The sequence below is a fragment of the Echinops telfairi genome, unplaced genomic scaffold (genome assembly GCF_000313985.2).
Source record: "Echinops telfairi isolate 266 unplaced genomic scaffold, ASM31398v2 ScPeMD7_7427;HRSCAF=8465, whole genome shotgun sequence".
In the NCBI taxonomy this organism is placed as follows: Eukaryota; Metazoa; Chordata; class Mammalia; order Afrosoricida; family Tenrecidae; genus Echinops; species Echinops telfairi.
Window position 1 is genome coordinate 2,821,937 of NW_022111327.1, and position 26,436 is coordinate 2,848,372.

Below are 26,436 nucleotides of genomic sequence, written 5' to 3' on the forward strand. Positions count from 1 at the left end.
CTCTAGGGGGCGCCACAAGCGTCTTTCCTCTCCTTCCTGTGATTCTTTAGGGACTCTGGCGACCCCTACCTTTTGTCAATGCTCCCAAGTTATCCGGGCCTCAGGCAGCAATCTGTGTGAAGAGGTAGCTGTCTGCCTAGTAACAAGACATCTGGTAGGGGGCAAGCACGTCCGGGTCAGCATGGGGCAACGGGTGAGGCGGGGAGGTCCTGGGCGGGTAGGGGGCGGGGCCAAGTGAGGTGCGCAGGCGCGCACAGAACGTCGCAGGGACGGAGCCTTTCCAGTCAGCTTGGCGCGCAAAAGCCAGTCGCTGACTGGATGGAAACGAAGATACAGCCGTGGTTTCTTTTTTCTCTCAGTTTGAGGGGGCGGGAGAATTAGTTTGAGGTGAGCAGGATGGCTACCAATTTTTCCCCAATGTCAAGCAATTCTAGCCAGTCTGGCCCCTCACACGCTGGCTCAGACCAGGAGAAACGTGAGCGAGAATGGCATGGGGTGACGGGAGGGGTGACGCAAATGTGTAAAACCCTAGAGCCCAAGTCCTGGATCCAAAAGGTTATGGAGCAAGCGATTGACACACCTCGCAGGTGGATCAATCTGTCAGATGTACAGCCTGTCGCTGTGTTGGCCATCCAAAGATACCTCTTAGAGGATGACCCACGCGACCAATTATCCAGGCTGACCAATTACTGCTTTGATGTGACGATTTCTGACGGGGTGTACCAGGAGAAGTGTTTCTTAGACCCCAATCTGAACTTTCTCGTATATAACAATATTCTTAAAGTTGGCAAAGAAGTGATAATTTCTAGAGTCTTGTGTCTTTACAACGAGAGACGGGTAAGGCAAGAGATCCTGTGGATAGCTAAACTCCTCTGTGGTGGGAACATGGAAGCGATTTCTGTAGAAACTCCCTTCAGAAATCGCGCCCAGAAGATGAAACCTGAGAGACCCTTGAGGGGCGTGAAAAGCCACTACCTTGCGCTGTGGAACAATGAAGATCCATACGGTGATATCTGGTTAACTAACAAGCAAGCTGAGGAAATTAATGTGAAATGTAAGTAATTGGAGGGAAACGATGGAGGGCTTTTAAAAAAGTTTTCTGGGAAGAAAATAAGGTGTGGGAGGAGGTAGGGAGGCGCTTTTGGATTCTTGGTAACAAGCCAGGAGTGATAAATAGGGCAAAATTTGCGTGATGTTTCAGGCGGGTTTCTTCATTTGGTGGGTTGTGCGTTTAACTTCAGGGAAATTAACGTTCGTTTCCACTCCTCAGAATTGGCCGAAGGATTTATGGGTTTGAGTTGTGGGAAAGAATAAGTTGTAAGTGCAGGCAATGTTATTTATGTTCATCTTGATTAGAAAAGTGAATGTATGGGTATGAATACTAAGATTGGGGAGAGTTGGGATCTCATGGAAATGGGATCAAAAGGAAAGTAAATGTCTAAAGTTGATGATTGTGGAGCACTTATTGATAGGATTGAACTAATGGATTGTATCATATGTGAAATATATGCCAATGAAACTGTTTGGTTTTTTAAAAAGTTATTACCTCAGAAGCCCATAGGGTCGCTATGAGTCAGCATCGATCCGATGGTAGTGTGGGGAGGTTTTGTTTGTTTGTTTTTTAGTAGAAGAAAGATTTTCTGCATTTACTCAGTCATTTTTTTAAAATTGTCTTCACAATACGCGGAAATGTATAGAATTATATTAAATCAAGTTAGAAGGGAAATTATGTAGGTCGCCAGGAGTCAAAATGGAGCCCTGGTGGCATAGTTAGCCGTCCGAACCTCCCATTGGCTCCATGAGAGAGAGATGAGGCTTGATGTTTGTGTAAAGATTTAGACCCTCGGGAATCCACAAGGACAGTTCTACTCTGTCGTAAGGTGAGGTTAGGCCTTGGAATCAACTTGATAGCAGAGATTTAGGAGGTTATTTTATTTTCCTTTGTTCTCCTTTGGTAAAAGGATGGTTTAATACATTTACTTTCTGTCAGTAAAATTTTAAGTTGTAAAATGTGTCCAAATATATGCAATTATACTTAAATCATGTTATAAGAAAACAAGAGGGTTGAAATACATGATTGCGTTGAAGTATAGACGAAATTTTCAGGTATGAACTTATGAAAGTGATTTTACCCTTCATGAGATGAGGCAAGAGTACTTTAATATAGTCACTGTTCACCATTGCAATTTTTGCCTTGCGGTGGAGTAGTAAGATTTACACTGACCTGCTATTCTTATTGGCAGCAGTTCAAATCCCCCCTCGATATATAGGAGAAAGATGAGGCTTTCTCAAGCATTTATAAATATTTAGACTCTGGAAAATCAAGGAGAACACTTCTCTGTAATAAAGGGTTGCCATTAAAAATGATTTTAAAAACCTTTCTATGAATCAGAAACCTCTTGATGCAAATGATTTGGAGGAGAGTTTGTTTTTGAGTACAAGAAATATTTTCTATATTTATTGGATGCCATTCATTTTTGTAAGTTGTCTCAATGGGGCAAGCTACCTGCAATTACAGTTAAATCACGTTATAAGGGGGGAAAGTGGTAGTTTAAATGAATGATTGCATTGCAAAAGTAAGGTGATCATTTCGTTTGGATATAACATAATGGAAGTGAATTTACCTAATGAATGGGACGATGGAAGGAATGGGTTACTGCTCGGTATTGTTCCACATTTTCGTTTTCAGAATTGAATACTGTTGTTGACTGCACGTAAATTGTCTTGCGCCTGCCCCTCCCCCCAATGTGATGCAGAATGCGCCATGCTTTTGAGGAGCCATGGTGGTGCTGTGGGTTAGACACTAGTTAGCTCAGGGAATGGTGGTTGATTCCAACCCACCTGCCACCTGGAGGATGAAACTATCTGCTCGCACAATGAGTTTTAGGGTGGGGAAGCCTATGTAGGATCCCCATGAGTCAGAATGGAGCCCTGGTGGCAAGGTCAGCAGTTCGAACCTCCGGCCGTTTGGCGGGAAAAATGATGCTTTCTCTCCCTCTAAAGATTTAGTCTCAGAAATACACAGGGGCAGTTCTACTCTGTCATATAGGGTGGCTAGGAGTTGGAATCGACTCGCTAGCAGTGGTTTTGCAGGTTTTGGGGATTCTTTTAGAAGAACGGTTTTCCTCATTTACTTTCTATCAATCACTTTTTTAAGTTGTAACGATGCGTCCAAATGTATGCAATTAAGGTTAAATAATTTTATAAGTAAGAAAGATGGCTGAAATAATGATTGTGTTCAAACACGAGGAATTTTTCACGTGTGAACTAATTGCATGCATGAGATGGAGCGGGAGTCTGTTACTGGTCAGCGTTCGCCATTTTGAAGTTTAGATTTGAATATTGTTGTTGACTGTGCGTGAGTAGCCCTGACTCTTGGCGCCCCCTTGTGGTGGAGAATGGAACTGCTCCATAGGGTTGAGAAGCCCTGGTGCCGCTGTGGCTTAGGCGGTAGTTGGCTCAGGGAAAGGTCGGTGGTTTATACCAAGCCACCAAGCGGCCTCAAAGAAGAGGCTATCTGCTTTTGTAATGATTGTTAGCTAGGGGAACCCTATGTAGGATGTCGCCATCAGTAAGAATGGAGCCCTGGCGCTGGAGTAGTAAGTCATATTTTTAAGTTGTAACGATGCGTCCAAATGTATACAATTAAAGTTAAACCATGTTGTAAGAAAGATGGATGAAAAAAAATGATTGTGCTTAAACACAAGACGAACTTTTCACATGTAAACTAATGGAAGTGATTTAATCACATGCCCGAGATGAAGCAGGAGCCTGTTACTGGTCAGTATTCACCATTTTGAATTTTAGATTGAATATTGTTGTTCTTGACTAAGCTCAAGTAGCCCTGACTGGTGGCGCCCCCTGTGGTGTAGAGTGGAACTGATCCATGGGGTTAAGAAGCCCTGATAGCCCTGTGACTTAGGCGCTGGGTTGCTCAGGGAAAATTAGAACATAAAGATTTAGGATCTCGGAAAACTCATAGAAGCCGTTATTCTCTGTCTTATAGGATCTCTAGGAGTCTAAATCAACTTGATGGCAATAAATATGGAGGCTCTCTTTAGTAGTAGAATGATTTTCTACATTCAATATCTGTCAGTCATTTAAAAAAATTGTCCCAACGTATCCCAATTTATGTAATTGTAGAATAAATCACCTTATATGGGGGAATACATGATTAAAGTAAATTATTGCGGTTCAAAAGCAAAATTAACATTTCAGTTGGTTATGAAGTAATGAAGTGATTTTGTCTCATGAGATGAAGCAGGATTACATTAATACTTTATGTCAATATTTTGGTTTTTAGAATTGAGTATCTTTGTTGACTGTACTTGAGTAGCTCGGTCTCATATCGCCCCTGTTTGGTTAAAGAATTTTGGTGGAGCTGTGAGTGAGCTGCTAGGTTGCTCATGGAAAAGTCATGGTTCACACCCTCCAATGATCTCAAAGATAAGGCTATCTTCTCCATTAGTGATCTGTCAGAATTGAGCCCTGGGGGCAAGGTCAACAGTTTGAACTCATCAGTCACTCCATGAGGAAAAGATGACGCTATTGACTCCCCACCAATTTTCAGGCTCAGAAACCCTATATAGGGTTACCATGAGCCAGAATGGAGCCCTGGTGACATAGTGGGCTATGCACTGAACTGCTAACCTCAAGGTCAGCAGTTCGAATACACTTGCTGTGCCTTGGGAGGAAGAGCAGACGTTCTGCTGCCTTAAAGATTTAGAGTCTCAGAAACCCACAGAGAAGTTCTACTTTGTCCTATAGGGTTGCTATGATTTAGAATAGACTCAATGGCTTCTAGAAGACTTCATATGATAATAACTTTAAAGTGTTTTTAATTCTTTTTGAAAGAGTAGTATCTATTCACTTATCGAAACTATATTTTATCACAAAAGTACTATGTCCATGTGCTGGCCCTGCAGGTACCCTCAGAGGCTGCTGTTTTCATTGGACCTTTGTTTTTGAAGGCAACCTAAGGAAACTAAGACAAGTGTATTACTGAGAGAACTTCCTTGTTTCCATCCACTGGTAGAAGAGACATGTTTAGACACCTTTTTAGATCTAAAAATAAACCGGTTCATGTCTGAACTAGAACTCTTGTAGCAATACTTTGAACTTACCCTTGTATAATGCCAATTATTTGTTCACGTCCAGTTCTTTTCCTCTAAACTTTGTTTGCGTTGCTTTTTGTACCTCTAAGACTTATCTTACGTGTAATCAAACCTGCTAGCCTTCTGGTTCCCCATTTGGTGGCTTTGCTTAAGGAGGCCAACTCTAAATAAAGATTATGAAGAAATGTTCCAAAATTTTCTTCTGACATTTCAGTGCTCTACATTTAACTCTTTATTCCAGTCAGCTTTTGTTTCATGTGGGATGCAATAAGAAATCTAACTTTAACTTTTTCAGCCCATCATCAAGTCTGATAGATTTAAAACGAGTTACTTCATCTTTGCTGCTACCACCCATGATTTGTTTGACAACATTCAAAAGGAAGTCAATTATATTCAATCAGATATTAGAATTTATGGTCCTGGGCTTGTAATGTATTGGGATAATCTAGAAGGAAAATTATACAAGGCATCTTAATAATGCTGAAAATAATGGTTTGGGGTACGATGCCCTAAACTCAAGCCTACTGCCATCAACTCAATTAAATTCTATCTGAGAATTCTGAGTTGAACTCTTTATGGGAACAGACAGCCTCATTTTTGTTCTAGTGGAGCAGCTGACAGGTTTGAATCATTGGCCTTTTGGTTAGCAGCCCAACCCCTAACCCAGAGTGTCAATTGTGAAGCACCATTTAAAATCCCATTTAAAAGAAATTACAGTTAGACCTATGAAAACCAGAACCTATTTAAGGAGGAAATCTGCCAAAGAAAGAAAACTCATTTTTTCCCCTTACTAACATGGAGCAATAGAGAAGTAGTAAAACTGCTTTTACTAGTAAGTGAAAAACCCTGTCAAAGACAGAAAATGTTCAAGGCTTAGAAAAACAAGGCAGTTCCATTGAGTTCTGACTTGCATTGGTTTTGTTGTACAAGTATGGTTTTAATACGAAGATGTTGACTAGATAATACCTTTGTGAACAGAAATGGTGTTTGCTTTAGTAGATAAATAACTATTAGGCAGCATTAGTCTTTGCCAGTGGGCTTGAAGATAAAAACATTTGAAAGAAACTAAGTGGGATGGAGGATAAGTAAAGGGGTCAGTTTTCAACAGGTTGGTTAGGGAGATCAAAGGTAAAGTGATTTCTGAGCAGAACCTGAGGGAGTGGAAGACATTTCAGACAAACGGAATAGCAAGGGCAAGGACCCAGACTCAGGAACATGGCTGGGATCTTTGGGGGAGATGGAATTTATAGATATGAAACCAATGGGAGAAAAATAACTAAAAATGCCACGAAACAATTCTATAAAATTGAATATGGAAGTGCTTAGGAAGAGGAAATTATTGTGTGGCACCAGGATGGTTTCATAAAATACCTTAAGAGTAGTAAGTTTAGATCCAAATCTTCCATGAAATAATTCCACAGCAAGATATGGAGGACATTCTATATTTAACAATGTGTGCCAAAATCCAGAGTTTTATGTTACTAAATGGAATGTGTGAGAGGTATATAGACTAGCTTTGCTGGCAAGAAGTCATTGTTTTGAGTATTATCTGGCTATAGTAATTTTTAACCATTAAAATAAATCTTGGGACAAGTTGACTCAGAATGGGTATGAATTCAACAAATTCGATCTGCTCGGCAAATCTTACTCCAATAAGCACTTAAAAAATAAAATAGATCTTTGAAATTACCATGATGTTTTAACTATGATTTATTTTTCTATTTTTATTCTAGCTATGAAAATAATTTCTCTGTCTAACCTTGAAATAACTTGGACTAACAGATGTTATTTTCCTGCACTGCTTGTAAGAATCTTGCATAAATCAAAACTGCAATACTATGGGAAACCTAATAAAAATGTAATCGAGCCCTACCAGGTATGAGTGACCATAAGATACTGTATGCTATTGTAAAGTTGAGAGTATAATGTACAGCCCTGACTCCATATTAGGATATTTTTAAATAACGCTTTATAAATTATCATCATCACTAAATAGAAATACACATAAACATGTTGATTTATTTTTCCTCTGTATGATTTCTGGTACAAAGAGAAATTCTTTGTGTTGATGCCCTTAAGTTTTCTGCTATAGCTGATCTCCTCCACTCTTTTTTCTGTTTATTTAACTTCTTCTCTATGGCTGCTTCCCATACAAGTATAAACATACTTTAATCTCACATTTAAAAAACAGCTGCCTCAATGCTTGACACAGTGGTTGGATATATGGATTGTGATAAAAACTGTAAAAGCCAACAATAAAATTATTTTTAAAAAGAAAAACAGCTGCCTTACCTCATGACTCACTTCTCTCCTCTTTAGGCCAACCTGCTTGAAAAAGTAGACTATACTTTTGTTTTGTTTTGTTACTTTTGTTATACTAGATGTTTTCACGTCTCTACAGAAAATTTTTGGCTTCTTCAAGCCGTGTTTCCCAACTAGTGCCTTTCTCATTGTCAAATTTGTTTGACCCTTTTTCTGCATCTTGACGCTGTGGCATATAAAGCTAATGAGAATTCTTTCATAATAAATTTGTGACCTAATTAACATTTTATTACTTCCCATGTTAGTCATAATCCTTTTAGTGTTTTATTGCATTTTTGTTATTATAGTTATACATAATTTGGAAAAATGTAGAAATCCATAAACAGAATATATTAACTCAAACCCTACTACTCAGAACCACTATTAATATTTTGATATGGTTTATTCTCTATCTGTGTGTATGTATGCACACATAAACATACACAAATATATTTGTATATCATATGTACATATATCGTAGTATTAAAAAAAAGTGCCTTTGAGCCAATTCTGATTCCTGGTAGCCCCATCTATTACAGAATAGAACTGGACTCCATAGGGTTTTCTTGGCTATAATCTTTATGGAAGCAGAGTGGCAGGTTTTTTTTCTGTAACACTGCTGGGTGGGTTTGACTCGCCAGCCATTTGATGAGCCGCTGAGTACAGTCAGCTTGCACCACATCTGCAGATCACATATCACATATGCACATATGTTGTCTATTGTCTGTGAATGACTGCTATATGTCACATTACTTTATGAAATGGGAATTGTGTACAATTTTGTATCTTGCCTTCTTTTAAAATTGTCTTATGTATTTTTTCACATCACTAAAAAGGTTTCATTCATTAATTCTCCTGTGGATTTTGCTGCAAGATTCTTGGAATACTTTCTTCCTTGAATTTGAGCTTCACTTGTCCCTTTTCCTGTGTCGCCATCATGTTGTCCCTGCTTCTCCCCGGTCTCCTCCCTCTTGAACTCTCTATACAAAATCTACACCAGCCAGATTTCCTAAAAGTTTTTTCATAAAAATCTGTTTTCTATTTCTATGCTTTTGCTCATAATCTACCTGCTGTTTATCTTCTTCATTCTGCTGTAACATAAATACTACAAGTGGATTGCTTTAATGAACAGAAACTTGTTTTTCTATTTGTATGGTGAAAAAAACCTCATTCAGGACACCACCTCTACAGGAACGCTGTCTCCTTTTGCTCCGTGGGAAACCCCTTGTCTCAGTTTTCCTCAGATCCTTGGAGATCTCTACTTGGCATCTATTTTTCCCACATTTGTGTTTGCTTGCTTCTGTACCTAATCTGCCCTTTTTATATCTCAAAAGTGATTAGGTTTAAGACACGTCCTACTGTGATATGACTTCAACCCACAGGTATCAAAGTGAGGATCCAGACACATTTTGTGAGGAGTCTAGTGGGAAGAGGACACAACTCAATTCATAAGATATGTCTATCAAAAGCCTTAGAAGTAGTAGGGCTCCCCCAAGACTTCAAAATAATACATATGAAGTCAGGATCTATACTTGGAATCTCTAAAATGCAACTTGGTTTCTTCCATTTAACAACTATCTTATGTGGCTGCACTGTTCCAGGCACTGTGCTAAGATGATGGGAGAACCCAAGAGAAATAATACTGGATCTGTGTTCTTAGTATTTACCATCACACAAAAGTTTGGACTTGTAAATCTCTTCTTCACATTAGCAGTACTTAGCAGAGTTGACAAGTAAATCATCACTAGTAAATTACTAAAGTTTAGATGTTATTTTAAAATATCACAGATAATATTAATATTATGATGATATTCTTATATATCATCTGTGTGGATAACAAATGTATTTTTCATACTTCTTTTCTAGGCATTTTTGGATGTTGCTGATAGCTCTGGCATGGTTTCAGTGGTTATGTGGAATTCTTTGTGTCCTGAGTGGTATAAATGTCTGAACGTTGGTTCAGTTCTTCTGCTTCGAGATTACTCCGTTAAGCAGAGTTATCCAATGAAGAAGCCGCTAATCCCTGTGGATGCACAGATGAAACTAATTTCTACAATCGGTTAAGTAGACAATCAAATTATTTGATGGCTATTTTGTTTGTATAAATTTGCAAAGAACAGTCATTACAAAAATTACTAAATACTACGTGACAAAAGGAGCACACTGGTGGCATGCATTGGGCTGCTAACCACAAGGTCAGCAGTTTCAAACGACCAGCCACACCACTCCACAGGAGAAAGATGAGACTTTCTACTCCTGTAAAGAGTTATAGTCTCAGAAACTCATGTGACGGTGGCTGGGGGAGACACACAACAGATCTACCCTGTCCTATAGGGTCACTATGAGTCAGAACTGACTCGATGTCAGTGAGTTTAGTTTTATATATATAATAAAAAATGGCAATATATCATATTCTTATATCCTTAAAATTCATATTTCCTAACAGTCACATAGTTTAAGAAGTATATTAACTTAGTATGGCATTTATTAAGAAAAAATCATCTGAGGTATTTACTGTTGGTTAACAAATGAGCTCCACTTCTGAAAACTGACTGGTATCAAATCAATTCCAGCCTATTTTTGTTTTCTTGTTTTTAATCACACAGTGTCAAGTTAAGGATGAATCTATCTTGCTGTCGGTGTTAGATACTATCTTGTAAAGCTTTGTTAACTTTAACTTTGAACTAATTTCATGGTTACATAAAATTTGAAATAATAGCATAACGAACTCCCATATGTATTTCACCCACATCCTAGAATTGTTCACATTTACCTTTACTTTATCATTTTCTCTCTCTCTCTCTCTTTCTCTCTGTCCCCCTCTCCCTTACATATATACATGCACACATCCCCCAAATTCTGAAATACTCCAATCCTATTTCAGTGTACATTTCCTAAGGAGAAGTGCATTCCATTATATAATCACAGTACATTTATCAAAACTGGGACATTTACAATTAGTAGAGTACAAATAGCTAACTTACCATTACTGTTCCAATCCTGCCAATTGTCATTTTGAAAGGGCTTTTCTAAATGAATTAATTTTGAAGTGAAAGACTTTGATATCTTGGTATCCCACATATTTTGGGAACATTAAAAGTGATTACTTTAAGATGTAAATGTGACTTTGGGGTATTTTTTTATTTTTACGAATTGCAGATTAGATCAACCAACAAGTTCCTGTTTGGAGGCTGATAATATTTGTTATTGAACCTGTTTCTACATAGTCTGAATTCTCCAGCTAATCAATTAAACTTAATTACTTAGAGAATATTCAGATCAATATAGCAGTTGCTCATTATTTGCTGAAATATGTTTCTTGGCCAAAATTTTTCTTAACATCCTGAGCATTTTTTAGCTATTGCTCATTGATAGTTGAAGTTATTACCTTGATAGTTTTATACAATTAGTTCATTATCTCTCTACTCCTTTACAATAGAAAGATGAAAAATTAAGCTAACAGAGATAAGACTTCCTTGAGAAAAATGCAATGAAATTTATTAAGATGAACACAATTTACAACATATATTATTAGGTGAATTAAATTATAAATTCTTTCCTACAACTAAGCATATTCAGGTGCCCAAAATGTTTTTATGAATCTGTAGTATTTAGGACAATGTGGTATTGGTATAACTTGCTCAAAAAACCACCGCCATCGAATCAATGCCAACTCATTGCATCCTTACAGAACCAGATGGAACTGCCCTCTTGAGTTCCAAGACTGCCACTGTCTCCTGTTGTAGAACACCCAGTCCTTCTCTGAGGAGTTGCTGGTGGACTTAAACTGCCAACCTTTCAGAACGCAGCCCAACACTTAACCACTATGCCACTAGGGTGCCCGTATTGGTATTGATAGAGATAAATTGACCAATAAATCACAGCACAGAATTAAAGAACAGCCCTAGACACAGAGAACTTTAATATATGACAGGTGTACCATATATGAGCAAATCATCAGGGAACAACTGATTATAAGTAGCGAAAATGCTTTCATATACCTAGTCTCATATGATATTAAAATTGGTTTCAGACACATTAAATATATCTAAAGACATATGTAAAACTTTTAAAAGAACTTACAGAACATATTAGTTTTACATTAGGATAAAGTGAAAAATCACAAGCAAGATTTAAGAAATAGAAACTATTAAAAAGGATTCATAAACCTAACCATACTGAAATTAAGTTTTTTTTTCTAAAATGATACCATAAAGAAAAGGAGGAAACCACAAATGGGGGGAGATATTTGTAGTTATAGGTATGAATCATTTAATATCCACAATGCATTCTATGAAATAGGATGATATATGATTTGGACCTTGTTCAAAGATCTTATTAAAATCTTGTGGCAGTCCAATTCCAGATATCCTCATTGCTGCTTTAAAAGCTGCTAGAAGTGGGGGCAGAGGCTGGAGGAGCATTCAGTATGGGAGGTGAGCATGCCCAGCCCTGCCCACTTTTGTGCCCACCCAAGTAGCAGGAGCAGTGTGAATGGCGGCTGCTGTCCACATGCCTGCCAGATAGTCACCGACTCCACGCTTAGAGCCATATCCTCTGCCTCACCTCCTACCTCTGTCCCACCTAGGGTCCAATGCTGCAAGAATCTTGGTTTGGAGTCTTTAAACCCATTAGAGGTCAATAATAAGCAAAAGAAGGACAACTTTCCTTCTGGAAAACAAAAAAACAAAACCTTATAGGACAAGGGGGCTTCAAAAATTGATCCAAAGGATAATAGAATTTTCCCATGAACTCTTTGAAGCCCCTTTATGTATGTGGTCAGATATTGCCCGAATGGACAATAAATGATGTATACCCATATATGATCCACAGAGGATTAGTATCCAAATAATAGGAAAATGTGATAATCCAATAAATAAGAAAGTAACAAACAATCCAGTAATAGGAAACTGTACAAAAGACACACAAAAAGGCCTTTCACCAAAGAGGGTGTGTGCCTGAATCAGAAACTGTGAAACACTGTTCAAAATCATTAGTAATAAGGATATTGTAAACAAACAAAAATAACAAATTGTTATTTTGCATAGCCAGATTGACAAAAACCAAGAAATTAATGAATCCCCCAATATAAAAAGATATGGATCATTACTAATAGCAATGTAAAGAGGTAGATTACTTAAAATAATTAATTTAAGACTATCTTGTAGAGTTAAGCATTTGCATGCCTACCAACTCAGGATATCCACTGTTAGGTATATGGCTTGGAAAAATTCTTGCCCTTGTGTGAGACCAGGGAAACGTGTACAAAAAATGGTCAAATTATAGTAGATCTGCTCCCTAGGGTTTTCAAGGCTCTAAAACGTTACAGAAGTACACTACCTCAGCTATCTCTGGCAGAATGGCTGGTAGAGTCTAATCTTTCAATTAGCTAACCAATACTCAATCCAACATCTAGTCAATTCTGACTCATAGCAACCCGATAAAGAATTTCTGAGGTTGTACATCTTTATGGAAGTAGGAAGCCTCATTTTTCTCCCTCAGAGCAGCTGGCAGGTATGAACCATTGATCTTTGAGTTGGCAGTCCAATGTTTACCTGACAGTGCCACCATGACTTCCTTGACTAATGGAACACTTTCAACAGTAGAAAATGAATAAAACCAACACCTGTAATATTAAACAACATAGAATAGATCTAGGACCATAATGCTGAGTGAAAAAATAGCCCTAGAAGACTTTATGTGGTATGATTTTATTCATACAAAGCTTAAAAGTAAACTAAAATAGTATTTTGCTTGGAAAAAATGCATAAGTGATAAAATCTTTGTTTTTTTTAAAGAAATGATAAGTTACTGAATTCAATGCATAAATAACATTTGATGAAGACGTAAGTGGACATATAATGGAAATAGAAGATCTACTTATTGAGCTTAATAGTGGCTTCACAAGTATTCACTGTATGATTTTGGTGTATAATTTATGCATCTCTTCTTCTGCATGTGTTAAATGTCTTATTAAAAAAGTATATATCCTTTTCAGAAATCTGCCTGAACCTTCAACAGCCTCAAACTAATATACATATGATTCCAGAAAATCAGGTGAAATCACAATGGGGATTGCCAAAATTAACTCATCAATTTGTTACAAGGTAAAATAGTTTCTTGTAAGATGTCTCCAGTACTAATTTTCAGCCTTAGCCTCAGAAACATAATATAATACACTCAAGACCTACCCAAATGCATGCTGCCGTAATTCTGTAGATAAACATGTTCATAGTCATAATTATAAAATGCTATTTCATTGTTTAAAGAAACATATTTCTTTAACCATTCTGGGTTTTTTTAGAGCTGAACTGAATGATTTGCCCGACAAATATCTCTGTGACATTGTTGGGATTTTAGTTTACGTAGGAAGAGTCCAGCGAATAAGAAAGAAAGGTAAGGGTTTTACTTGCAAGTCATGGAATATATTTCAGTGTGTTCACATGTACACAACAGTGACCCTTTTTATTTTAATATTTGATCCATGTAGAAAAGCGTGAAGACTTTTGGACATTTCGCTGGCTTCACGCTGTTGATCAGACTTCACAGGAGCCATTTATTGTGAAATTGTTCTCTACATCTCAGCCAGACATCTTTGAAAATCTTTACCCAAGTACTCATTTCTTTCTATTTTTATCATTTAATTTTAGAAGGGCAGGGGAGGGGGGCATTGACTTTAGGAAACATGCTGAACTGGCCTACAGCAGTAACATAAAACTGAATAAGCAAATGCAAACATCATGACAACGTATTTAAATATTTTCTCTATTAATATCATATGTGGTGTTTACATATATTATGCACCTTCTTTGGAGAAGATTTCACCAGTTGTCTATTCAGAATTAATTTGGAGTTGAAACCAGTTTTTCTGAAACAGATGCTCTTTATTAATTATCTTATTAGCATTTCATACATAGAAGCTTCAGATTCAATAAAATTCAAGCATGGTAAATTCCCTTTGTATCCATTTGGAACTAACTACCCATTGCCTTCAAAGGCCCTGGTGGCATAATGGGTTACCTACTAACTAGTAGGTCAGCAGTTCAAACCCACCAACTACTCATGTTAAAAAAGGTGAGACTTTCTACTCCCATAAAGAGTTACAACCTCGGAAACCCACAGGGCCAGTTCTACTCTGTCCTATAGGGTCACTATGAGTTGGCATCCACTCGATAACAGTGAGTTTGGCTTTGGAGTTTTGTTGGAACCACTGCCATGGAGTCAACACAGCCCTGGTGGCATAGTGGTTCTCTGTTGGACTGCAATTTGAAACCACCAGAATGCTCCACAGGAGAAAGGCAGGGCTTTCAATCCCGTAAAGAGTCACAGTCTCAGAAACTCAAAGGGCCAGTTTTATCTTGTCCTAATAGTGTCGCCATGAGTCAGAATTGACTCAGTGGCAGTGAGTTTGGTCTACTTTTGTTTTGGCCTTCAAGCCAATTCCAGAGCAGCTAGCAGAACTTACTAAAAGCCAAACCCAAGCTTACTGCCATCTGGTTGATTCCAACTGATAACAACCCTACATAGGGTTTCCAAGGTTGTAAATCTTTGCCAGAACAGAAAGCCTTATCTTTCTCCTGTCGAACATTGGTGGATTCAAAGTGTAACCAATTATGTCACCAGGACTCCAGGGATCCTTGGTGGTATTCACTCAGACCCCATTAGAAAAATAGAAGGTTTTACTAAAGTGGAGTTAATTTATAGATGATTGACATACTGTGTAATTTAATAATGCAAATATAAAGTATGATTATATTTGAGTACTAAATAAATATTTGATTAGTGGTGTTTTACCAGATATTCAATATTTTGCTTACTGTAGCATTAAGTTTTTGCCCCTGAATTGATAAAGATACAAAGGTCATTATTTTTCTCTTTTTTATTTTATAGGTAATTTTAATTTTATCTGACAGTAGTTAATAAAGCTTTTCTTTTGAAATGTCATGAACTATAGATGCTTGTATGTGGAATGGGAAGCAGAAGTGACTAAAAGAATTTTTATAGCCTGCTTTCACTTATTACAAATATACAAATGTTTGATCATTTTTCCTCAGTTTAGTCTCCTAAACATCTCTAGAGTTCAATCCATGAGTTTTGGGTGTCTTGCCACTATTGTAGGTTCTTTTTGATTTTTAAATACTTTTATTGGGGGCTCTTACATCTCTTAATCACAATCCATACATTCCTCCAGAGTTTGAAGCACATTTGCACATATACCGCCATCATCATTTTCAAAGCATTCTTTTCCCACTTGAGCCCATGATATCAGCTCCCCATTTCTTCCCCTTCCCACCCCCTCCCACCCTCCTTCACGAACCCTTGATTAAGTTATAGATTATTTTTTCATATCTTACATTGTCGTCCACTACCCCTCCCCCACTTTTCCATTATTCATCCCCCTGTGAGGGGGTTCTAAGTTGATCCTTGTAATCGATTCCCCCTTTCTCCCCTCACCCTCCCCTAATCCTCCAGGTACCTCTACTCTCCTTGTTGGCCCTACTGGTTTTATCTATTCTGGATTCCCTGTGTTGCGGGTTCTTATCTGTAGCAGTGTGCATGCTCTAGTCTAATCCAATTTGTAAGGTAGAATTGAGATCATGATAGTGGGGGCGAGGAAGCACCAAAGAATTAGAGGAAAGTTGTGTGTTTCATCAGTGCTATCATTTTTCTATTGGTTTTGTGTCTTTGAAACCATTTTAGGTATGCCCTCTTTATTATAGAATTCAAATATCAAGTTAGTGTTTAGCTCTGCTATGATATATATATATATATATAAAACTTTCAACAAGTGAAGAGAATGTGACATTATTTGAAGTCTGAGCATGAAGCCACTTTAGATATGGTATTCTGTCGCATTGTATAAATGATTATATGAGCAAAATTCTCATTGTTCTCTGCGTCTTGCCAGCATTAAGGAAGCTCCCAGTCTTGACTCCATCTAATTCTTTTTAACCACCAATGAAGAAGACATTGTAGAACACAAAAATTCTTAGAGACCATATTCAGGGATGTACTGAACAGTAACAACAAAAAATCAAATCCACTACCGTGGAGTCAATTCAGACTCCTGGTGTCCCTTTATAGGGTTTCTGAGGTTCTAAATCTTTTTAGGAGTTCAGAAAGCCTCATCTTTCTCCAGCTGAATGTGAACGACTGACCTTTTGGTTAGCAGCCCAACATATAACCATCGATGCTACCAAGAGGCTGTTTGCCTGCCCCTTCTTCTCGCTGCAAAGCTTCCTTGCTCACCATTCAGATTCTACCCCCTGTTTATAAATTCAAATGTTTTTTATATCTTGAATAGAATTTAACTTTAGCCCAGTTTAAAGGAGAGGGAAAATAAAGAGGGTTTAGTTCAGAACCTAGGTATCTCTTTGCAAAATAAGTGGGCCCCTCATAAAGTTTCATTTAGGGAATAAGTGATTTACAGTGGTGGTCTCTGGTAGTAATTCCATTACCTCATTTTAGGTGGGTTTTATGGCCAGATCCTTCTCTGTGTGTTTAGAGCCCCTTTAAACAACAAGCATTGGATTAAGATTTCTCCAAGAAACATTGCCCCTGGATATATGTTCTATTTGTTATGATCATGCGAAATTTATATATACCCTAGTGAGATTTATTATTGTATAGTTGTTCTCCTCACTCATGATTTATTTTTAACTTCTCACCAGTAGTGAAGAGGAAAAACATTAAGAGGGCTTCAAGCCTATGATGGGGACCATGACCAAGCGTCTTCTAGAATAATAGCAAGATTATTTGTTAATAGGACATCTTTCTTCCTTTTAAATTTTTTTTAACTTTTAATGAAAGTTAAGAATTAAGAGAAACTAATATTCTCTGTTTGCTAAGTACCAGTAGCTTATAGATTTTTATCTCATTTTATACTCTGAGTTACTTTTTAAGGAAGTGATGGTTTTACACATTTTTAGATGATTCGGAGAGATTGAGTAATTTTCTGGATGTGAAATAACTAGAAAGTATTAGATGTCTAACTGACTGATTTTAATTGCCAGTAACTTAGAAGTAGAGAATTCTTTTTAATAGTCCTATGTCAACACCTCTAACCATTCATTGGCACTGTTTATCCAGTTTCTAAAGTAAAGGAAAAGAGATATAAATTAATAAAATTGGTCTTAATTATTTGAAAATAATTTCTTTATTATAATTGATACAGAATAAATAACTAGTCAACATGAGATTTAGGACATGCATTTATTGTTATCTTACTGTAAAGAAATATTTATTCTTAAATGAGAACTTATTATTGTACTACTTCAAGAATTTGTTTTTTTAATATTTCTTCATTTCTTAATCTGTAATACCATAATTGTTTTTGTATATAATGAGATAAAAAATTTTAAATAATATTGGATTCACTACCTAAGCAACATATAGGTAGTTAAAAATAATCAATAGTGGTAATTTCCTTAATTATTATAGTTTTGGTGAAAGTTTTCTTAGCATATTAGTTTTCCATGCAACAACTTATATACATTTTATTCAGCTCACCATAAATGGATGGATTTATGTCTGGATTCTCGACTGTGCTCCATTGGTCTCTGTGTTTGTCATTGTATCAATTCAAGACTGTTTTGACTCCCATGGCTATATAGTGGAATACGTAGTGGATCAGGAAATGTGAAGGCTCTCCTTTTGTTTTTCTTCTTTAGTAATTCTTTGCCTTTCTGAGATCTCTTTTCAGTCCACAAAGGTGACATTTCATTTTTCCCTTTCTTCAAAGAATGATATTGGATTATGGATTAGGATTGTATTATACCTGTTGATCACTTCGGGTAGTATTGACATTTTTATAATGTTGTCTTCTGATCTATAAATATAGTGCCGATTTCCATTTAGGTAGGTTTCTTTTGATTTCTTATTATTGTGTTTTGTAGTTTTTTGTGTGTCTCTAGTTAGGTTTATTTGTAAGTATTTCAATATTCAATATTATAACTGATATTGTTTTCCTAATTTCCTTTTCAGAGAACTGTTTATTAGAGGCACCTGGCTGATTTTTGTATGTTCATCTTGTACCTTGCTACCTTACTGAGCTCTTCTATTAGTTCCAGTAGCTTCCTTGTTATGTCTCTTAGGTTTTCTGTGTATAGGATCATATAGTATGTGAATAAAAGTAGTTTTACTTTCCTTACTAATTTGGATGCCTTTTATTTCCCATTCTTGCCTTATTGTTCACCCTAGAATTTTTAATACAATGGTGAATAGGAGTGGTGGGAGTACATTCTTCTTTGGTTCCCATTGACAGGGGGGATATATTCAGTCTCTTTTTACAGAAGCTAATGTTGGCTTTTGATTTTGTATGTAAGAGGGTAAGTAGAAAAGTATTGTTACAAAATCATAGAAACTGTTATTAAACAACAACAATAAAATGTAAAGCTATTGTTCCTCTATCTATACTTCATCTAGGTCATTACACATCTGAAAGTGGTATTCCCATCTGGACTGCTAACTACAAGGTTGACAGTTCAAACTCACCAGCCCCTCCTGGATGGCTGGTTTGTTTGTTTTGGTTTAACCTTTCCCCTAAGGAATTCTGTACTCTTTGATTTACAACACATCAAAATGGCAGTTTTGTTATCTTTGAGGGACTAAACTTCTTCATAAGAAACTTTGTGCCCTTCAAGTAATTATCAAGGTTACACCTTTGGAATCTCCAAACATTTGTCATAACCTTCTGAGCTGATCTCTCTGCCTTGAATTTAACTGGCCCAGCAAATCCCCTCAGAAGCCACTGTTTTGATTGTGCCTTTTCTTTCCAATTACCACAACTAGACAACCAGGAGAAAGATTAGGCTGTTGGCTCCCATAAACATAGCCTCAGAAACCTAAAGAGAGCTTTTATGTGTTGGAGTCAACTCAGTGTCAGTGGATTTAACAAGATTAATACTAAGAGGATTACAGTGTCTGTAGTCATCCACTGATTGCAGAGACATAGTTAAAGGTGTTTTCTTTGAAATCAGTCCATGCATATACGAATTGGAACCATAGTAACAATCCTCTTTTGCTTAATCTCATATCCTCTTAATTATATTATGGACTTTTCCTCCTGTTCTTATTTTAGGGAGAGTTTTCATCAGGAATTGGTTTTGCATGTTATCAAATGCATTTTCTTAAGATATTATCAAATGCATTTCCTGTATCGCTTGAACTTGTCAAATAGTTCTTTTGTTTTATTTATGCACTAGATTACATTGATTGTTTTTCTAATGTTGAACCATCCTCATATACCTGTTGTGAATTTCACTTGTTCATAATGTAGTATTTTTTGTATGTTGTTGAGTTCTATCAGCTAGGAATTTGTTGTGAATTTTTGCATCTATATGCACAAGGGATATTGGTCTATGGTTTACTCTTTTAGTGGTATCTTTGCTTGGCTTTGGTATGGGTCTTATCTTGCTTCATAGAATGAGCTCAAGTAGTCCATCCTTTTCTGTGTTCTTGAATAATTTAAGTGGAATTGATGTTAACTCTGCTTTCAGTGTTTAGTAGAATTCACCCGTGAAGCCGTCTGGGAAAATTTTATTGACCTACTTAACTTTTTCTTTTGTTAAGGGTCTGTTCAGATTTTATACTTTACTGCACTTACTTTCAGTTTGTAGTGTGTTTCTAGAAATTCATTGAATTCTATGTCTTCCCATTTGATGGAGTATAGTTCTTCATAGGCTCTCTAATTGTCCTTTTTGTTTCAGTTGATTCTCTTGTGATGTTACCCATTTTCATTTTTTATTCATGCTATTTGCACCTTCCCTTTCTTTCCCTTTGTTAGATTTGCCAGTGGTTTGTTGATTGCATTAATCCTTTCAAAGAAGCAACTTCAGGTCTTGTTGATTCGCTTAACAATCCAAAGCGTTTGAAAATGCATTTAAGTTGTAATAAAGTGTGTATGAATTATTGAATGCCAAATGGGTGACTTACTCTGTCAATTTTCATCTAATTCACGAGAAAAAGTTAACAAAATAAAGAGAGACAATTTTTAAAAAAAGAAAATACATGTAGCTGAAGTCTAAAGACATCTCATTTTCAGGGAACTAAAGAATCCTTTCAAGTTAGTTAACAAGATGGGAAGGAAATTAATAGGTGTTATATATAACATGTAAGATAATGTATAATATGTGATTAAGATAAACACACAGACATAAAACACTTGCATAAGCAAATACAATTTAATACACTCTAAATCTTTCTGCTGGAAGAAGTCAGAGTATTTTATGGTTGGTTAGATTGGTTTTATCAGCAAAGACATCACGGAAGAAGTAAATTTTATTTTGTAGAAAGAACCGTTGAAAACTTCATTGTCTTAACAGTTACAATGACTCTTGCACCCTTCAGGTGTGCAACAAGCAAATGACTTTAGTTAAATGCGTTTGTAATTTAGCAATGGGAAGGGTTCTCATACAAAAATTAGCTAATAACTGTTATGGCCTTGTTGCTTCAAGTGCGGTTAGTGGAACCTATGAGTTTATTATTAGCATCAGTATGTGTTTATTAGAATCTCTAACCCCAGTCTAAGATCTTCTGACTCAATTTATATTTTCACATTAGCCTCTGGAACTTTGAAATTAAGAAATGTCCATTTCACTATGTTCTTTTAAGTTTGAGAAGTATTGTAATAGGCCCTGATCTCAGTATGTCCCCTTTGAAAGAGAAAAGTCATTTTAATATGTTTTCATTCTCTGCAGTGACATATTTCATATGTACACAGTTGAAAATCATGAAAAATAGTGAACAAGAGCCTAAACTGCTTTACCTCATTACTACAAATGATAGTAGAATAAGTATTACTGGTGAGTATATTTTTAATGTACATTTTATTGGAAATATATTTTCTTTTCACTAGAACCTATAGGACATTCAACCTCAGATAGCTTTATTTGAAAATGACTCCCTCCACTTTTATTGCTGTTAGAACGTTTTAACAAATACTATTTTATCTATGGAATATATTGCTCCTTAATTATTTATGATTAAAGCATTGTTTGTAACTCACCATAGAATGAAGCTTCTATCCTTTGGGTAACTTTAACATTTCTTGATGTAGAATGTAGATAATTGTAAATTGCTTAATAAATTTAAGAATTGTAGGCCCTAGACCACCATTCACTTAACAATATTTTAAAATACTAAATTAAATAAAAAGTGTCAGATTTTAGCCTCAGACTCATTTTATTTATACAGCAAGATTAGCCTTGCTACTTGCTTATGAGCACATTATTTTTCTCTATTCCATGTGATGACAAGGTTAAAAAAAAAGACAAGATTTACCAAATAAGACAATGATAGTGTGGAATGGACTGTTTACAAGCGTGGAATGGACTGTTTACAAGACTATTACTATGGTGGTAATTAGGACATTTGGCAAAAGAAGATGCTTAGAAAAGGTGTCATCCACATCTTTGCCAAGTTCTTGTTTTATAAATACTAATAATATCAGGTGTAAATATGACATTTTAAATATGCTCTAAGAAATAAAAAAGACCAGACTTACTGGTTGGATGCAAACTGGAACCCCTAAGACCATGACCTTTAGTTACCCTTCAAGTCTTGAAATGAACTCATCCTCAAGGTGTCAGCTAAACAATAGATAGGTCTATGAGGGAAACATTGACACTAGCGAGGTATAGACACAGTGATCAACCATTAGCGATCAGAAGGGCAGCATTTACCCAAAGACAAAGTGCAGAAATGTTAGGAAAGAAAGAATGGGAATAAGAAACACAGGGAAGACGTGGGATAGGTGATGTTATACTGAAGGGATTAAACAAAACGTGCATGAGTCATTAAATGAAAAACTGATCTGCTTTATAAACTTTCACCCAATTCACAATAAAACATCTGATGTTTTTTAAAACCACTAGTCTATTTTAAAAGAAAATTTTAGTATTTTAAGACACATTTTGAGCCATATATTTATAAGCAGTTTATATGTAATATCATACCCCACTAGCATTGAGTCGATGCTAACTCTTAACGACACTATATAGGGTTTCCAAGACTATAAATCTTTACAAGAGTAGGTAGTCTCACCCTTCTCCCACCGAGCAGCTGCTAGGTTTGAATCACTGACCCTGCTTGGTTAGTAGTGCCACGTGGTGCCACACCTCTGAATTAGTACATGATTTTTAAAAATCAGGTTTTAAAAATATTCCAACATTGGGATAGTTAGAACGTTTCAGATTATTCATTGTTGTTGTTTTCTTGTGTTTTTTTTTTTGCATCCTGTAACCCTGATGGCATAGTAGGTTATGCTTTGGCCTCATAAGTACAGAGTCATCAGTTTGAAAGCACCAGCATCTCCCCACCAGAAAGATGAGGTTTTCTATTCCTGTAAATATTTACAGTCTTGGGAACCCACAGGGACAGTTCTACTCTGTCCTATAGGGTCACTATGAATCAGAATGGAATCGATGCCTGTGAGTTTGGTTTCTTTGTTTGGTAGCTAGCTGACAGATTATTCCACTTAAACTCTAGTATGTCTGCCCTTCCTTCTTGATTGTGGGTTTGCTTGCAGTACTTGAGTTATTTTTTGTATGCATGTTAGGTATACTTTTCTACAACATAGTATGCAGGTGAATTAGACTGTCTTTTTTGATGACAGAAAAACTATTTTGATATTATATTGTTTTTATGTTTTAAAAAGTCTGTCCAGTTTATTATAGAGATATTTTCTTTTTCATTTTCTTTATGAATTACCCATTTGTGCAAGGAGATCCCAAAGACCAGCCCTGTGCCCATGATGCCAAGGTCAAAAACTTTATTCACTGGGTGAAAGGAAAGAGGTGGTCTGAAGAAATGAAGAATACTGTGTTTGGTGGATACTACCCCTATCCCCAAGTACCGGAGACATTTTCAAAGTATAGTAGCTCTGTTAAAGGTACTAATAAAGCTTTATATACTCTTTCAATTTATCAACTTTGTTCTTTTACTTATATTATTTAAATTATACAAAGTGCACTGACCCTTACTGATAATCAATGTGTTTATATAGATCTGAAAATTCATGTCATGCCTCTTAATGTTTAGTGTTTTGTTTGTAATTAGATTCTTTTTAAAATTCAGAATGCAGAAGATGACAACCTGGAAATAATATCCTGGTTTAATGCCATTGAGATCAGATCCGGCCTTGGTAGATCTTAATTCCTATGAAATTAAATGAGAGACCAAAGAGCTCTAAAATAGATGCTGAGCAATTGGATAGCTAGATGATGACAATAGTATTATGCTGTTCTTATGGAATTATAAATGTTACAGATAACACAACTGAGTATTAACTTTAAATAAAGATGATGCCAAAGTAAACGAGATGCTGAATTTGAATTACTCATGAAAGGCCTACTGTTAATTTGCTTTTTAACAAAATTAAGATATCGTCCTTGAAAATATTGACATAGCTATGTTATTTTGTAAGCTATGGGATAATTGTGTGGTGTTTGAAAAACAGAAACTTGAAAATTCTGACTTATCTAAATATTGACATCCTCTTATATTTCATCACACTAGCAGTGTATAGTGTGTGGTTAAAATGTGTGTTTCCAGGCAGGGTCTAATCAACACTTAATTGTTTGAAATAGGATATACAAATCAGTTTTAATATGTAAAAGTTTTGTTGCAAATCAAGACTCCAGCCTGGACAGCTGTATTATTATGTAACTGATCAAAAATATTTTGCCTATTTTACACAGATTACTTAAGGGGATGCCAAATATAAATGCAGCCTTACAATTTTAGATTAATGTAGCAAGTTTTAAATTTTATGTTGTAGAATTGCATTGCAAATCTAATTCTTGCTTTTATAATTTCAGTTCTTTAAACCTTACAGTTTCCTTGGTGTTACTCTTTTGCAGTTGAATCGCTCTTGATAGCTACAAGTGAAGTGAGGAAGACAATTGAAAACTTACAGTATAGGGAACAAAAGCGTATTGCAATTCAGGGGATAATTACTGCTATAAAGTATTTCCCTCATAGAGGTGCAACTCAAAGTACTTCAGCATCAGAAACACTTCAGGTATGGTTCCAGAGAATCAGTAGTATATCTCTGAAAGTGCTGTGATAATTATAAGTGGTACCTTGTATATTTCCTTCAGAACACACATGTATTCATTCTTAATGATGTAAACCTTCCAGTGTGAATTAAAATGTTCATTTGGGGCTTTGTTTCCTTTTTCTGTCATTTCTTTTTGGACAGGCTAAGCTAAACATCACCGCCTTTGACATTGCCCAAGTTTCTCAATACCCGGAATCTTGATTTGGCTTTTGCTGTCTTGTGTTTGCTTTCTGCATAATTTGAGTCTATTATGATTGTATATTTAAATTTCCTGGTAATGTACAAATATATGATCCCCTTCCCACTTTCTGTGCAGGCCAGACCTACAGAAAAGCTTCTTCGCCAGGAAGTTTTATCTCTATATATTTGGCATGGGAATCTTACTTTGGGTCTATAAGAGGTGGAAATGCTTATTATAGGCTGAAAGGTCTGAAAAAAAGTTCCGGAGTCCAGACACAATCAAGATAATTTATCCCATGAGTGTATCTTTTAAAAATATATCTTCAGATTGTTCCTGCTCCTATGGAAAGGGTCATCTAATTAAACTTCTTCACTATACAAGCATAAGGGGGAAAGATCTGGGGTTTTATTTATTTTTCAAATACTTATTAAGTGGATATGGATAAATCATCTTCATGAAAGCACTGTTGTGAATGCAGATACCGAGCATGACTCTCAAGATGATTTTTTAAGTGGCTGAATTAAAATTGTCTTTGAAAGGAGAAATCATTTTGGAAAATGAGTTTTAGACGTGTTCTCCAAATTGTTGATTTTAGCATGCTGATCTACCCTCAAGAGCAGCAGGAGGAGACAATGAAAGTCTGGAAAGTGGCCATGGACACCATTATGAAAAGGGTGAACCTGTGAGTCCTTGGAGTTCTCCTTGTGCATCTACAATTCCGAGTCTGAGCAAGAAAATGGGAGCTCAGAAAGACGCAGATGCTAGCCTGTAAGTCATTTATACGACCCCATTTGATTTGTTCCTTTGGGTTCTGTTTCTGACCTATAAAACGATCTATTATAGTAGAAGCCTCCTAGTCTGCAATGCTCAGCAAGATAATTAAAATATGTTTAAAATGAAGAATTATATATATATATTCTTCCTTGGTCTTTTGGCTAAAATCGAGTCTAAAATGAGGAATTATAGAACAATATACATACCACACTAAGCAAGGGGCACAGTGTGTCAATCCCACCCTCACTGGTATTTGCCCAGTAAGGATCAGCATGAATTCAATTTCACTGGCCTTGTAAACAGCACCCTGTCTCTCTAAACCCTAGTCACTCAGAGCTGGGTCACAGTTCACAGATTCTCACTGCCATCGAGGAGCCCTGGTAGCATGGTGATTATGCACTAGGCTGCTAACCACCAGGTCGGTAGTTTGAAACCACCAGCCAGTCCACGGGAGTAAGATGAGGCTTTCCATTCCTGTAAACCCCCAGGGACAGTTGTACTCAGTACTATAGAGTTGAGATGAGGTCACAGGGTAAAAGGCCATGTCCTTTCAGATTACCACCAGCCCTTGCTAGCTCTCACTGCTCCTGTAGGCCTGGACTGTTAATTCACTAGAAGTTACAGAATTCATGGAAAGTATATTATACTTAAGTTCTGGTGGTGCTGTCAGTTAGGCATTAGGCTGCTAGCCATCAGGTCAGTTGTTCAAACCCATCAGCCACTCCTCAGGAGAAAGATGAGGCTATCTGTCCGCAGATTTACAGTCTCAGAAATTCTGTATAGGGTCACTATGAGTTGGAATTTATTTGATGACATTAGGTTTGTTTTGGGATTTATACAATACTTGCAGCTACAGGTTTATTACCACCAAAAGGGATACAAACAAAGAGACATAGAGTGAGATCTGGGAGAAGTCACCGCATAGAGCTTCCATGTCCCAAAGAGAGTCATGATAGCCTCTTCAGAGCCTAGTCATCAATCATGAACCCCGTCTGAGCTGTAGAGCT

At 36.5% G+C, this 26,436-nt stretch overlaps 1 protein-coding gene across 1 annotated transcript in view; it reads left to right on the plus strand.

Annotated features, from left to right (window-relative positions):
- The first annotated feature begins 396 nt into the window (after positions 1–396).
- RADX (RPA1 related single stranded DNA binding protein, X-linked) overlaps positions 397–26,436 on the plus strand; it is a 59,731-nt gene continuing 33,691 nt past the window's right edge. The window contains exons 1-10 of the mRNA XM_004710093.1: positions 397–1,054; positions 6,848–6,990; positions 9,282–9,474; positions 13,414–13,522; positions 13,720–13,811; positions 13,906–14,028; positions 21,113–21,217; positions 23,140–23,304; positions 24,275–24,435; positions 25,251–25,423. Coding sequence (XP_004710150.1) covers positions 397–1,054; positions 6,848–6,990; positions 9,282–9,474; positions 13,414–13,522; positions 13,720–13,811; positions 13,906–14,028; positions 21,113–21,217; positions 23,140–23,304; positions 24,275–24,435; positions 25,251–25,423 — 1,922 coding nt within the window. The remainder of the gene's footprint in view (positions 1,055–6,847; positions 6,991–9,281; positions 9,475–13,413; positions 13,523–13,719; positions 13,812–13,905; positions 14,029–21,112; positions 21,218–23,139; positions 23,305–24,274; positions 24,436–25,250; positions 25,424–26,436) is intronic.